The 16,334-nt window shown below is 45.9% G+C and overlaps 2 protein-coding genes across 3 annotated transcripts in view; both read left to right on the top strand.

Moving 5' to 3' along the window:
* The window catches only part of LOC119167696 (saccharopine dehydrogenase-like oxidoreductase), a 266,706-nt gene that overhangs the window by 33,399 nt on the left and 216,973 nt on the right, over nt 1-16,334 (top strand). For both annotated transcript variants that reach the window (XM_075865878.1, XM_037419220.2), the window contains exon 2: nt 8,049-8,155. In XM_075865878.1, the coding sequence (XP_075721993.1) occupies nt 8,049-8,155 (107 nt within the window). The remainder of the gene's footprint in view (nt 1-8,048; nt 8,156-16,334) is intronic.
* On the top strand, nt 2,424-6,434 carry LOC142765220 (uncharacterized). The gene is made up of 2 exons (XM_075865879.1): nt 2,424-2,818; nt 3,591-6,434. Exon 2 carries the CDS (start codon nt 4,069-4,071, stop codon nt 4,732-4,734), a length of 666 nt encoding a protein of 221 aa, XP_075721994.1. The 5' UTR covers nt 2,424-2,818; nt 3,591-4,068; the 3' UTR covers nt 4,735-6,434.

Raw genomic sequence — 16,334 nt, 5'->3', positions numbered from 1 at the left:
GTGCCACCTATTCAATGCTGGTCTCCTATAGAAGCGCATCTAAAAGGTGGCAACTAGGGGCTTTAGTGGCAATACGCCGAAAGCATCATCTGTAGAGCTTCGGCGTAAGCTGCATTTTTTGTGATGCTATCACGTTGTCCTCTCATGCTATCGCGACCTGGACGTCTTTCAATCAATAAATGTTTATTCAATGAACTTAATACAAAAGTGGTTGCAAAGTATTTGGACCATTAGCCTGTGTGGCTAGTTACTGGTCCAATCTTATACATGAATATTTTTCTACATGTCAGGAGCAGAGGTGCACATGATATGATTATGAATCTTTATACAAGTTCAATGATTGAGTAGCTTCAAATGTATATTATATATAATGAAATGCATATAACAATAAATACGAAATTGCTCCAAAATATAAGTACACAAGCTATAGCAAGAAGTAATGGCATACAATATAAAAAGCAGAAAAGACGGGGCGCCTGAAAAGAATGGGCAGAATTTTTGCATAAGGCTGCGTTGAAGGATAAAAATATTCAAATATTCTTGCTCTGTGCCCCAACCATAAGCTGCTTTGCATCTAAAATATTTGTTGGCCTGCCAATAAAACGAGAGCTGGTGACTGACCAGGAATACCAAGAATTCATACAAGATAATACACTCGTTGACAGCCCAAGCAGAACCAAAGTGCCCTAACGCCCGCTAGCGCGTAGTTTATTAAAATTGTGAACTGCTGCGTGGCTGATTGTACCACCAGGTAGGTACGCGCTGTGTGTCCTGCAGGAACTATATCTTACAGTTTCTCGACTTGTTCTTGTTATATTGGGCAGAGAAATGAGTGGATCACGGCTGTGCACAAAAAGTGTTCAGTTCCCACTCCCTCTATGGTCTTTAGTTTGGCCGCTGCATTCTTGAATTAGTCCGAGACATCACCACTGCAGGTACAATGATGTTGTGTGAAGTTCTTGCCGGTTTTAATGGAGCTGGTGGGAAAGAGAGCATATGCAAAGTATTTAAATTTAGTTCAAGGCTTGATGGAATGCTTTATTGGACCTTAATAATTATTAACTCGCTGTCTACCCTTAAAAGTTTTGGGCAATGCAATGCGACGTCAGTTAGTGCTTTGCTGGGTTGATTGGAACATCAGGGGTGAACAGAGTTATGTAGCATATTAAAGTGAACAAAGCTAGCCGCCCAGCAGCGTATTCGGTAGGATCAAGCTAGGACGTTAGTTAGTTGGTACCCTTTTTAAACTGGCGAACCCACCATGGGGGGTAGGCCATAAAATGGGTGGTGCGTTGTTATATAAATAAACTTTTTTTTTCTCAAAATGTTTAGCAATCAATATTTTTCAGAACATTACAATAATTCACAAAAAAGACTCGTGTTTTTAAGTAATAAGCTTGATTTCGATAACCTTAGCATTCAGTTCGCTTTGTCTCGTGTATTAAATCGCATACAGCATCGCAAGCACTCTTGTGGCTAAAACCCAGTGCTGTTGCCCTACAGGAAAGAGTCACAGGAAGTGATAAATTGAATTTCATTCTTCGGAGTAGTTCATTCAGAAGTCTTTTTCTTTGATTGGTAAACAATTTTCATGTTTGGAAGAAATGATGCAGGGTGTAGTGTAGCAGAACTACTGGGTAAAAAAAAATGAAGTCTTGCACACACTGTAGTGTCAGATGTGCACTCAGTGTTTGTTTTGGAAAGCAGTTAAAAGCAATGTTAGACGTTGTAGTGAATGAGAGAGACCCGACGGTGGCCAAAGTGGCTCTGCCATCGTTATTTTACAAAGTGAAGTGAAAGATGAAACAGTGCTGCGGTGTCCCCTTTGGCTGAAATCCTAGCCGCGTTCTCTTTCTCACATGCGTCTCAAGCTTTTAGCATTACCTGCACGAGCAGGGAGGTAAAGACAGTGATTAAAATGAGTGATGATCATGCCATGACTATTTCATGCAAAGCACTTCAAGAGACTCTCCCCGTATTCCAGAACGTCCCTTCACTCACCTTGACTTGAGAACGTCGATGGGAGAGCTGTCTCTAGGCGGAGCATGCCACTGCATATCAGCGATAATCTGCATTGACTCTTGAGCAGTGTAGCGTAATTTTAGGAGCTCGCTTGTCAAAGCTTCTTATGCTCACACCTTGTCCGTTGTTGGTTGCATATGGCTTAGTTCTCATTGCTTCCTCTAGAGGCGCCATTGTGCACTCTCGCAGCTGCACTCTCTCCGGTAAGTCATGCAAGCAGCACCACGTGCTCGGCGGTGAGAGCACATGGCGTTGCTTGTGTCCTTTCTCTTCGCTGAGAGCTCACTCAGTGAACACCCTTCGTTACTGCTCTGCAACTTTAATACCTCCAGATGCCAAAAAAGCAGCGCGGCGAGCTTGCAAGGCAGCGGCAGCTCGGGCTCGCCGCCAAAACCTTGCAGTGAGAGCCTGGGATGCTAAAGCGGAGAGGGCTCGCCATCAAGCAAACCTAGGCTGCGGGCCAGTGATGCAAAAGCGCAGCAAGCGTGCTGTCAAGCAAACTCGCCACGTCTTTATATGATTGTAGAGGAATGCATACAGAGGATTCGCGGATGACCTGATCATCCTCAAAAAAACTCCTCTAACATCATTCATTTCGTGAATATGGTTGTGATTTTTAGTCTAGCAGTGATGCAGTGCTAAACTCTGTCAAGTGAAGGACGAAATTCGAGCCGAGGAGTGTTTGTGAATACGAAGGTTGGTGGTGGAAAATCGCCGCGGCACGAAGCCGCGACAAATGAGCACACCGCCTGTCCACTCACCACGATGAGTGGCCGTGGAGCCACAGATAACTTAAGTCCCACGTTAGCAAGTTGCTTGCTAACGTGGGAAACGTGTCCGCTTTCATGCAGGTTTTCCTATTGATTAATGGTGGCATTGTAGAAGATTATCTTCCTATTAACACGCTGACTATGGGCGCTTGCGACACCATAACTATCAAAGCAATGGGGCCCTGCTGTCTGCTAAGACTCTCAACATTTCACGCACGCTGCCGCCAAAGTAGCGCTGCGTGCGGCTTTCCAGGCACCTGTAGTGTACGGCAGTTTGATGTGCCCGACAGCGCCCTCGGCAGGTCTTAAACGAAGTGTATATGAGCATCTGATTTGCTAACAGGGGAGCCTAGTCATGTAAATTCTCTTAGAGATAATAAGTGGATGCACACAGGAAATTGTTTGTTGGAAACTGCTTCACTTGCTCATCTCCAAGCGTATGTTGCATCGTTCTATCAAGTAAAACGACGACAGAATTAGCAACACAATACGGCTAATGCATCATGGACAGTGAAAATACCCAAGAAAAAATATATAGCTGCATTCTTTGTGATTAAAAAAAAATAGCAACATGTGTATATACATTATATCGGGCTGAACATCAGCAAGAGAGGCTGTGATATGCGAGTGTGGCAAATACTGCTTGTCCTTTAGCGAATTTATTTCAGTCTGTGTGACATTGCTTCAGTGTCTTTGAAACGTTGCAGCTCAAAGTCTTAGGCAGTGCTTATTTCAGCCTAGAAAAAGAATGTATGTTGACACATTTTCTAAGCACGTCCAGAAAAACATGACTTGAAGTTTTCTAATATGGAAAAAATATACTGATATAAAAAATGCTTGATTCAATTGTAATGCTGTTGCGGATTCTGTTAGACATTGGTATATTCCTCGTAAATGTGTTAGACAGGTTGCACAAAAATGGACTATATGGATATCTTGGCTGCTCTGAACAGGTAATTAATGCCAAACTGGAGGATATACTAGGCTGAATACTGGCGTGACAAGTGAATACTGCAGTTAGTAATGAGAGGCACGTTTCAAGTCTTTTTGAATCGTAAACAAACCTATCAAGTAATGGCGATCAAGTCTAAAGTTCTAAACATAAGCTGTGTATTTGTGCATGGCTTACACTTACTTTGTGTCGTCAAGACGGGTCAAGCAGTAACCACAAAACCAATCTCCACATTCACTTTTCCGTAACATATTTGGTGGAGGTGGAACGTTCCCCGTCTTCACCACGAAGCTTCGCAGTGGCCGCACCATTCAGTCTCCGGCCATGGCTACCAATGACAACAGCCTGCCAGCGTTTCCATCTGTAGCACCAGCCACCACATACCTGACGATGCCCACACCCCGTGATCCAGGTACATTCTCCGCACAACCTGGGCTCGACGTCGACTACTGGCTCCGTATGTACGAGCGCGTTAGCCACACACACCGATGGGACCCTACCATGATGCTCGCCAACGTAATACTTTACTTGGACGGCACCCCACGGGTCTGGTTCGACGCCCATGAGACCGAGCTCACCAGCTGGGATACCTTCAAAGAGCGACTACGTGACATCTTTGGGGACCCGTCCGGTCGCCAAATGGAAGCGCGAAAAGAACTCGCCACTCGTGTGCAGTCGTCAACAGAGTCGTATGTCTCGTACATACAGGATGTGCTCGCGTTGTGCCGAAAAGTCGACGAGCAAATGACAGAGAGTGACAAGGTGGGCCACATACTTAAGGGCATAGCGGACGACGCCTTCAATTTGCTCGTCTACAATAATGTCACGACCGTAGATATGACCATCAATGAATGCCGTCGCTTCGAAATGGCCAAAAGCCGCCGTGTTCTGCCTCAATTTATGCGGCTGCCAAACACGGCTGTTACATCCACTTGCACCGATCTCGGTGCCGCACCACCCATGCAGGACAGCGTGACACGAATAGTTTGACGGGAGCTTGAGGCGTCAAGTCCGGCACCATTTCCTTCACATCCGCTCGACCATGGCGCCGCAGAAACGCCTCCGCCGGTCTCCGTTATTCAAGCCGTCGTGAGGCAGGAAATTGCAAAGCTTGGTTTTCTTGTGGCCTCCTCTGTCTCCCGACCCGTCTCCAGACCAATGACAACAAATGCACCACGCCATGACTTACACTTTATTCCGCGATCCCGCAATCCGGCGGAATGGAGAACTGCAGACGACAAGCCGATCTGCTTCCGCTGCCACCGAGTTGGCCATATCTCCCGCTACTGCCGCAGCACTTGGACGCCCTCAAACTGGAGCCAATTTTCCTCTAATCGACCATACGAGGACTCCTGTCGGTATTCGCCCAGTCGTGTGTACCCTTCTTCCGACATCCCCAACAGCCGCTCCACTGCTCGTTCACCGCCACCTCAACGTCGCCGTTCCCCATCGCCCCAACCACGCCGCTATCCGTCGCCGGTCAACTGTGGATCCTCTCGGACGGAAAACTAGATCATGCAGCTCCGGGAGGTAGTGCTGCATCGCTTGCGAATGATCCAAATCCTCCATTGACGCTTCCCACTGATACGAACTTGATTAAGGTGTATGTGGACGGTATTTCTTTGACGGCGTTAGTCGATACCGGAGCTCAAGTGTCTATAATGAGTGCTCATCTGTGTCGCCTGCTCAAAAAAGTCCTCACGCCTGCAGCAACTAAAGCCCTCCGTGTCGCTGATGGTGGAACTGTGGCCATCACTGGAATGTGTACCGCTCGTGTTAGTATTGCCGGCCGCCATGTTCCCGTTTTATTTACGGTGCTTGAAAATTGCCCCCACGACCTAATCTTCGGCATGGACTTCCTATCGACGCATTCTGCCCTCATCGATTGTGTCGCCGGTACTCTCTGCCTAGAACTTCCTCTTCTCCCGAATTCTCACCCTGAACTCCCAAACAGCTTGTGCACCACTGACTTCTTCCGGATACCGCCTAAAGCTCTCACATTCATCGAATTGGCAACACCCTCTCCCGTGCTCGACGGTGATTATATCGTGACGCCGATTACTGATGTTCTGCTGGCGCGTGACATTACTGTCCCACACTCTGTCGTAAGCATGGTCTCTAACCGAACATATTTACCTGTTATCAATTTCGGTTTCATAAAACAAGTGCTACCCCAAGGAATTTCGGTCGCCACACTAAGGCCCTTAATTGACGACCACGTCACCTGTTTTACGGCAGACGTATGTCCCGAGCACCCACATCACTCGCAGGATGTCACGTGCCTCGATTCGACCTTACGCTCCATGATCGCCTTGGACCTCAAACCTGAGAAGTCAACCGCGCTATGCCGCCTTCTGGCTTCATACCATGACATATTCGACGTCGACCACCGTCCACTCGGCCAGACTTCACTCGTCAAGCACCGCATTAACACAGGTGATTCCCATCCCATTCATCGGCGACCATACCGGGTGTCTGCCACCGAGCGTAAAATAATTCACCAAGAAGTCACCAAGATGTTAGCCAAAGGAATTATTGAACCCTCTTCGAGCCCATGGGCGTCCCCCGTTGTGCTCGTTAAAAAGAAAGATGGCACGTGGCGCTTCTGCGTGAATTACCGTCATCTGAATAGAATCACGAAAAAGGACGTTTACCCTTTACCCCGCACCTCCACCAAATATGTTACGGAAAAGAAGAGACGCCGTAACGACGAGGCTGGGGATGAAATATATTCCAAACCAGCGGTAATGGCGTGCCCGGTTCACCAGCGATCGAGCCGAGACAACCCTTCATCTTCCTCGTCAGGCACACACGCGCGTCGCCCCCTATAATGTCAATACACATGCATGTAGCAATATGACTCGGGTAGCAGTGTCCATGTCTGCACACTCGCAGTACGGTTGGACCATCGCAGCCGCCTGAGCCTTGTCAACGCTCACCGCTGTTTTCTGCCAAATTCGAGAGTAAATTCTTGGCCTAAGCAGAGGTGATGCAGCCCTTTTATTCTCATTCCCACACTGTAAGTAAGAAGCACGGCATTTATTACTTGATGAGCAACGTCAAACTAACAGCATTAGGACTGTGGTCTGAGAACCTGCCACGGAAGTTTTCCCATATTTTTTAGCAAAAGAATAGGTTTGATTTTATATGATTTGATTCATTCAGGGCAAAATCGTTACAAATTACCTTGGGGGACCCGACTAAAGGCTGAGTAATCGCCCGGCTAGGTCATGCTACTTTGCCAGCAAATTGGAAAGAACACACCAGCAAGCGTTCATAGTTCAGAATGCACTGATAGATATTGACCGACATGGGTTCCAAGATTGGCCAGAATTATGAGTTGAGTGCACAAAAATTGGCCAGAATTATGAGTTGAGTGCACAAAGATAAAAACATTGCTGTAGTTATTGTGGTGTCAATAAAATGATTGTGTGCTTATAATCAACTTCAGGCGAAAAAATATAAAAAGGCTTCCCGACTCTGTTGCGAGTGAACTGTGTCAAAATATAAAGAACGTTCATTAGAGTGCTGGGAATACTAACAATGAGTGCTCACGAGGCGAGTTATTGTCAAAAAATAGTAGAGAGTTTAGTGCCGGATATCCCAAACTGCATAGGTACGCACATTCTTGTTTTTGTTTGTATGAGCTGGTGGGAGTCCAAAACGTTCTAGAAAGCTACAGCAGTGACAGTAATAGATTTTATTGTGTCCAGCAGTCCGGTACACCTCGGCGTATATGGGATGCTGGAGAGCGTCACGCTGAATACCATTGTAATAAGCTTGTAGGATTTACCACCCAGAAAGCGCCTGCACGGCAGTGGTCGCTGCATCTGCATATGCACAAAGTAGAAAGTCCTCGCGTTTACTGCCTAAAACTTCAAGGGTTACAGACACAGAAACTTTGGCCACCCGTTTTTTCCTGTAATGTGTTGCTGGGGGCCTCAACTCGGACCTTACCTAGTGTACAAATGCACGGTCTGCTGAACCAGTGGAGAAAACACCGTAGCAACAAAGAACGGCAGAAAGAAGGACAATGGAGAGAAAGACATCCATTAAGAAAGGTCGCTAGCCAGTCACCCCTAATGAAAGGACTGAATCAGTCCCAAAATTGTTGGTTCAGTTAATATTTTTTTAGTTTTAACGTTAGAAACTTTAGACCAAAAGTGGCTGGAGAGTTTCTTCTATTCATATGTATCATTTGTAGCCAGTATGCCTAATTGACATTTTGAAACCTTATTTTTTATGCGAACTTTAATAGAAGTGCTTCCCATTACTGTGGTGATTTGATGATATTTCTTATGCAGATGGTGCTTTGGATGATGTCCCAGTTATTGTGGCTGATGTCGCGAACGAGGAGTCCCTGCTGGCCATGGCGAAGCGGACACGTCTTGTACTGAACACAGTTGGGCCGGTCAGTGGTGCACTGTTTACCTTGTGACTGTACTAATTGCTGTCGTAAACCAAGGTGCCGATTTGCAAAGCTTTCTCATTTCCATGAAGACTTGTGCCTTGTCACTAATCGACTCGAACATTATATATATTGTTATGTAGGTGTTGGTGCCATTGTCAACTAGAGGACGCTTCTAGCTATAGAAGAGATTGAAGTGTCTTGGGCTCAGAACCGATTGTGTCGCACTTGCCTTAGGGCGTCTGTAACAACTGCAACTCTACGCGTATAATTTTGCTAGAAGTGCTGGGTGTGTCTCTACGGAAGTCGGAGCTGGATCTCCGCAGCGGACGTCACATCGGTTCCGCTGCTATGGCTAACGGCAGTCTACCGGTCGCTCAAACACCAGTGCAATACGGGATGCCTCCGCCACGTGACCAGGGAGTCTTCACGAGCACTGGCAAGGTCGACGTAGATGAGTGGCTGTAGATGTACCAGCGCCTCGCCAACAGTTACAGGTGGGACACAACACTTATGCTGGCAAGCGTAATATTTTACCAGGGAGACACAGCTAAGGCGTGGTTTAAGACTCGCGAATCCGAACTCGCAAGTTGGGACATCTGCAAAAAGAAGCTACGGGATCTTTTTTTTTGGGAAGCCAATCGGACGTCAAGCAGAAACCCAGAAGGAGCTCGCGTCTTGTGCCCAGACGTCCACCAAATCGTACATTTCCTACATTCAGGATGTCTTGGCACTTTGCCGAAAAGACACTGAGAACATGTCGGAGGCGGATAAGGTCGGACACATCATGAAGGGTATCGCCGACGATGTGTTCAACTTTTTGCTATGTAAGAGTTGCACAACTGTTGACTCCGTCATCAGAGAGTGCCATATCTTTGAGCAAGCGCATCGTGCAATGCTTCGACTGGCTTCCTAATACGGCTCCGACTTCATCCTGTAGCGAACCAGTGCTGCTGCATCAACCAGCATCACCAAGTTTCACGCAAGCCATACGTTGCAAATTTGAGGCTATGGCTGTGAACTCTCGTTGTCTCCACACACATGACAACCTGACAATCTCACTCATTGAAGCTGTTGTTCACCAAGAAGTTGCGAATATGGACCTATCATCCCTCAGTGGCCCTTGTCCCGCCTCGATTGCCCTGATCATTGCCTCTGCTATGCCCCCGACGGTATTCCGGGAACCAGTATCGAAACCCATCTAAGTGGCGAACGCCGGATGACAGACCAATCTGCTTCGTGTGCTCCTGGATCGGCCATATCTCCCGCCACTGCCGTAGCTGCTGGAATTCATCGCCTCGAACATATACTGACTGTCGCTATGAATGCTCAGCTCGTCCTTTGTCGTCACACGCCGAATCGTCCTATGCTGACCCTGCCACCGCTCCCTGGTTTATCACCAGCTGTTTGCCTTCTCCGCAGCTTCGTCAGTCCCGTTCTCCTGCATTTTGGCAACCCCTGTCCCCAACCTACCCAGGGCGATCTTCGGAAAACTAACCAATGCAGCTCCGGGAAGTGAGGTTGCATTGACAACTCTGACTGCGAAACCTCTATTGACCCTTGCCCATAAACGAAACCTGATCGAAGTTTTTGTTGATCATGTGCTCGTCAAAGCCCTCATTGACGCTGGAGCTCAGATGTCGGTCATGCTCTCTGACCTTCGCAGACGTCTTCGAAAAGTGCTAACGCCCGCTGAATCACCTGACCTACAAGTAGCCAACGGCAGCACAACTGCCGTCTTGGGAATGTGCACCGCCTGTATCACCATAGCCGACCGCTCAACGTTAGTTCTGTTCACTGTACTTGCCCAGTGTTCTCACGAGGTGATTCTCGGAATGGACTTTTTGATTGTTCATTCTGTGCTTATCGACTGTTCAACCGGGATTCTGAGGCTTGAGCTACCCCAGAGCTGTGCCGACGCCTGTGCAGATGTCCAGCCCCGACTTTGCTCCACAGACTTTGTTAGACTGCAACCTGGCGCTGTGACTTATGTCCCCATGTCGCCTTGCCCACTACTTCAGAATGGTGCTTACGTTGTGTGTCCACTTTATGCCGTCACACTATAACATCATATAGCTCTCCCTTGCTCCATCATTATGCTCACCAACAACCGCGATTGGCTTCTGCTCCTTAACTTTGGCTCGTCACCACAAGCTTTTCCCGAGGGCGTATCTTTTGCTGTGTTGTCCCCTTTGAGCAACCCCGGAGTATGTGAACTAAGCCATAAAGATCCATAAGCATTTTTTTTTATTTGAAACAAATCCCGCAGCGCCACTTAGGCATTATTGCGGGGGGCACAGAGCCTCATAAAATGAATCCGCAGTCTTGCGGCCAACTACATCGGCTGGTAACGTGTTCCATTCAACAATGGATTGCGGAAAAAAAGAATGCTTAAAAAGATCCGTTCTGGGGTTGTATGGCCGTACTTTAAATTTGTGATCATGACGGGAGGATTGATAATACGCTTTTTTTAAATAATCTGAAGCATTAATGCCCGTTTTATTGTTATATATCGAATAAAATAGTTTTAATCTTAGATTACGTCTTCGATCTTGTAAGTATTGCCAATTAAGTTCTCTTTTCATACAACGGGAGCTTTCAGTTCGGCCATATTTTCCCAGAACAAATCTTGCTGCCATCGACTGAATGCGCTCTAATTCATGAATATGTATTTTGTTAAACGGATCCCACACAGGACAGGCGTATTCTAGTATTGGTCTCACATAGGCATAATATGCGGCCTGTTTAACTTCCTTGGTTACATGTTTAAGATTTCTTTGTAAAAAGCCTAGGGCTTTTCCCGCTCTACTTACAACACTGCTAATGTGCTCAGACCATCCCCCATCCTCAGAAAGCGTGACACCCAAATACTTATATTTGTGTTCATACCTAATAACTTCATTGTTTAAGATGTACTGATTTGTAAATCTATTAACCTTTTTGGTGAAACTGACGTGAACACATTTATTCGTGTTTAATACCATGTCATTATTTTTACACCATGCCTCCACGTGATTAAGGTCATCCTGAAGCTGGGTGGAATCCGTTTGGTCGGTCAATTCAGTATACAACACACAGTCATCAGCAAACATTCTAATACGACACCTAATTGTATCCGAAATATCATTAATAAACACAAGGAAGAGAAGCGGACCGAGTACGGAACCCTGAGGTACCCCTGATGTCACCGAAGCTAAACACGAACAAGATCCACCAAGCACAACCTTTTGTTTTCTTGAAGTTAAATAGTCCGCAATCCAACGGCAAATGGTTTGATGAATGTTCAAGTTCTGCAGTTTTTGAATCAGAATAGAGTGTGATACCGTATCGAAAGCCTTTCTGAAGTCTAAAAATAAACAATCAATCTGTCCTCGATTATCTAAAACTGATGCTATATCATGATAGAATTCAATTAATTGGGTTGTGCATGAAAAACCCTGTCTAAATCCGTGTTGTTTAGGATTAAAAAATTTAATTGAAGTCAGGTGATTCATTAAAGCAGAAAAAAGAACATGTTCAAGTACTTTACAACAAATCGGCGTCAAAGAAATTGGTCTGTAATTTGATACGTCTGATTTAGAACCACTTTTGAAAACTGGCACAACATTAGCTATTTTCCAATCATCAGGAAGCTTGCCTTCATCGAGTGATTTTTTATAGATAACATAAAGGTAACGAGCCACTGCCTCAGAGCAAAGTTTTAAAACTCTTGGTGATATGCCATCTGGGCCAGTTGCTTTACCTTCGTCAATGCGCTGTAACAACTTCATTATGCCATTGAATGAAAGCTCTATCTCACCCATAGGCAAATATTGTTCTTTTTTATTCGTGACAATCACTTGTGTAGGTGGGCGGAAGACCGATTTAAAGAAGTCGTTAAAAAGTGTGGCTTTATCTCGATCCTCAATTACAATCTCGCCACCGTGACGTAGGTTTGGTGGGCTAACCTTCTCAGTACCACATCGTCTCATATATTTCCAAAACCTTTTCTTATTAGAAAAGTCAGCGGCCAGACTCTTAAAATACTTTTTCTTGGCTTCTTTCAGTTCCATTTTATAAAGTGATGTCAAATCTTTCATTTTATTAAAATTTTCAGGGGATTTTTTTTGGCAGTATCGGGAAAAAGCCCTCTTGCGCTTTTTGATAAGCTGAATAAGATGCCCCTTAATCCAAGGTTTCTTTATTTTACTCAGTCTATCGCTTGAGACGCTCGGGACGTGACGCCGAATGAGCCCAGTAATGCGTTCCTTAAACACTTGCCATAGCTGCTCAACAGTTGCTTCGTCTGCACTGCATTCAAAAGACAGAAATTGTTGCTCAAGACCAGCTGATATTTGCTGATAGTTTGCTTTACTATAAAAGAAGATTCTCCTAGATTCGCATTTCTTTGTATTTACCCGAGATCTTGTTAGCTTTGCAAAGAGCTCAACCTTCGGCTCCGACGACGCCATCTAATAAGAAGTTCAACAAAATGATAGCTCCTGACCTACGACCTTCTTACCCTGATGCCCTCCGTCGCGTTTTGATGACTTAGGAAGACATATTTGATTTCGACAACCACCCACTAGGTCGAATCCACATCGTTATTCATCCGATCCACATTGGCGACGCTCCGCCCATCCATAGGCGTCCTTATCCTGTGCCGTGTGTCGGTGGCAGAACGTCATGTTGTACAAACAGACGTTGGGCAAATGCTGTCCAAGAATCTTATCGAGCCCTCTTCTAGTCCATGGGTGTCCCCTGTGGTTTTATGAAAAAAAAGAAAGCCAAAACTTGGAGGTTCTGCATTGATTATCGTCATCCGAACATGATCACGAAAAAGGACGTTTACCCGCTTCCGCGTATTGACGACACACTAAACTGCTTACACAGTGCCAGTTATTTCTCTTCGATCGATTTACGCTCTGGCTACTGGCAAATCACAGTCGATGACAGAGATCGCGAGAAAACGGCGTTTGTCACTCCAGACGATCTCTACCAATTCAAAGTGGTGCCTTTCGGACTATGTAATGCCCCGTCAACCTTCGAACACATGATGGACTCTCTCCTACATGGTTTTAAATGGTCCACATGCTTGTGTTATCTCGACGTTATTGTTTTTTCACCAAGGTTCGACAGCCACCTCCACTGGCTCTCAGCCATCCTTGCCGTCTTTCGACGAGCAGGCCTACAGCTGAATTCTGCGAAATGTCATTTTGGCTGTCGTCAGTTACGTGTCCTCGGTCACCTGGTGGATGCTACTGGCATACAACCTGATCCCAAAAAAGTGCGTGCAGTCCGCGAGTTTCCAACTCCTCATACCCCTTCTGATGTCTGAAGTTTCCTGGGGCTGTGTTTCTATTTCAGATGATTTATTGACAACTTCGCCAAAATCGCTAGTTCTCTAACTGATATTCATAAAAAGGACAGCCCTTTCAGTTGGAAACTTGAGCAAGCTCAGGCATTTTCCACGCTTACGAGTCGCCTTGTGAATCCGCCAGTTCTGGGTCATTTTGACCCATCTGCACGCACGCAAGCTTGTACAGATCCAAGGGGCCATGGTATTGGGGCTATTTTGTCCCAGCGAAAAGGAGAGCTCAATCGTGTAATCGCTTGTGGTAGCTGCCTTCTTTCTCAGAGCACAATTACTCGATCACAAAACGTGAATGCCTAGCCCTTGTCTGGGCAATAGCCACGTTTCGCCCATGTTTGCTTGGACGGCATTTCACCGTGCTAACAGACCATCATGTCTTATGTTGGCTCTCCTCACTTAAAGATCCTATGGTACGCCTCGGTCGCTGGGCTTTATGCCTTCAAGAATACACATTTTCTGTGTCCTACAAGTCTGGACGGCTACACAAAGACGCCGACTGCCTCTCCCGCTATCCTGTCGACCCACCTGACACTACTGAAACTGATTCAGATACCCCTGTTTTGTTGCTCAGCGATTTCGTACACATCACCGACGAGCAGCGCCACGATTCATATTTGCGATCCCTTATACAACGCCTCACTTCAGCACCACAGGACAGCTCCGTTCGTATGTTTGTTCTGCATGACGGTACTTTATATCGATGCAATATGACACCAGATGGTTCTGAACTGCTTCTCATTGTCCCTTAGCATTTGCGACCAACTATGCTCTCGCAATTACACGATGCTCCCACCGCTGCGCCGAGATGGTACTTTTGCCGCCGAGAGTTAATGTTACGGAGGTGTTGGTGTCAGTGTCAACTAGGGGACGCTTCTAGCCTTAGAAGAGGTTGAAGTGTCTCCGGGCTCAGAACCGATTGTGTCTCACTTTCCTTAGGGAGTATGCAACTTCAACTGAAACTCTATGCGTATTAATATATATACGTAGCAGGCCCATAGCCAGGAGGGCTAGGGGCCCCAGCTTCCCCTGAAAATCGATAGAGGGGGGTGTTTTATCGAGGAAAAACGTGTTTTTCAAGACCTTCAAGTGAGTCATCCCCCCCCAAAAAAAAAAAATTCCTGAATATGGGCCTGATATGAAAGCTATGTGCGGTATTGCTATCAATATTGTTTAAGAACACTTTCTGTTGAGCGAATTAATATTTGCTTTAAAGGAGCACTGACACAAATAATTTACACCTTGTTTCTTTTTCCGTTCTTTCATTTTGCAATAGGTAGCTTAAGACCCGTTTATCACGGTTGGAAACCTTGTTTGTGCAAGCGTGTGTTGGTTCTTTATTTAGAGCACCCAGTCGCAGTTTCGCTTTCAGAGCACCAAGCTTGGCAGGAGCAGTTCTAGTAGCTAGGTAAACACTGCTGACCACATGACCACGTAAAACTATGACATGGGCTCTATGAGAGCATGCATGAGCGAGCACCGCACTGACAACCAGCATGCGCAAAGCTGCAGACACACAAGAAGAAATCACAGGTAGTGCAAGTGCTTGGTGGTGCCAAACAAACAACCGTGCAAATATGCACCTTGAAAATATATTTTTAATACAATCTTTGCAATACTTTTCTTTGATATTTAGTATGTCTAGATAAATATACTTACTCATTATCTGGTCATCGAAATTTTGTGCCAGTGCTGCTTTAAATGGCACCACCCAAAGGTCGAAATTTAGTTGTAATGTTTCAGTTGTGCACAAGTCTAAAAGCAACATGTAGTTTTAAAAATTTTTCAAAACAGTGCTGTAATAGCGAAGTTACACTCGTTTCCTAGTCGCAACACGGCAACCGCTTGTTTTGCTCTTAACTTCGGTACCCTATTCTGCCTTGATAAATCAGTGGCTAGGGTGCTCAGCTGCTGATCAAAAGGTTGCGGGTTCGACACCGGCAGTCGCATTTTGATGGAGGCAAAATGGTAGAGGCCCATGTACTGTGGGTTGGCATTGCACATTAAAGAACACCAAGTGTTCAAGTTTCCAGAGCTATCCACTATGGCATCTCTCATTATCATGATATAAAACACCAGATATAATTGTTATTAGCTACAGTACCATACGTTCATTGGTATCCTCAGCCCAGAAAGCCTGTTTGCCCTTCTCACCAAAAGCTCTTGGTGCCCCACCCCCCACCCTCCTATTTCAAGCCACATACATCATTGTCAATAGGCTCTTCGAAACAGTGTGCACTTCTGGTTGCCACAGCTCCATCAGCACCGTGCATCTCCGCTAACCGCTGTTGTCGTGTCTACCGGTACTTTTATAAATCATGTCAGTATGGACCCAACATCAAACGATCACCAACATGATAAACCGTATGGTGACATGCCGTGCCAAAGCACCTCTACTCGAGATAAGAAGCCGCCGTCGCCGGTTTCCCCAGATCGTGTCCTATGATTGACAAGGGTTCGTATGTTCCACAATAGTGGCCCATACCGCACAATAGGCTTCATTAATGCAGGTGTATGTGCAGTCGATGGAGGTACATGTGCCCATGTGCAGGCCTGCACATGCACAGGCAACACATATGGCAAATAACAGCTGTTTGCAGATTGACTGGTAAGATATTAGTAAGAAGTATTGTGGGGCATGAGCTCACCGTTGTAGACGAATATACGAAGAAAAAAACTAGTATGCCATAGGAGATGCTGTCAGTCGAGTAGATGATCTTGCAATGCGCCTGCTTTTGGCCTGTTAAAAATGATGCCATTTTTCAATAATTTCATCGACGGTCTTATTATTCTAGCACATTTACAGGAATGCTTGCTTGCTCGGCTAGTTTG

The sequence above is a fragment of the Rhipicephalus microplus genome, chromosome 6 (assembly GCF_043290135.1).
Source record: "Rhipicephalus microplus isolate Deutch F79 chromosome 6, USDA_Rmic, whole genome shotgun sequence".
Lineage (NCBI taxonomy): Eukaryota > Metazoa > Arthropoda > Arachnida > Ixodida > Ixodidae > Rhipicephalus > Rhipicephalus microplus.
This window is presented reverse-complemented; position numbering and strand designations above follow the sequence as displayed.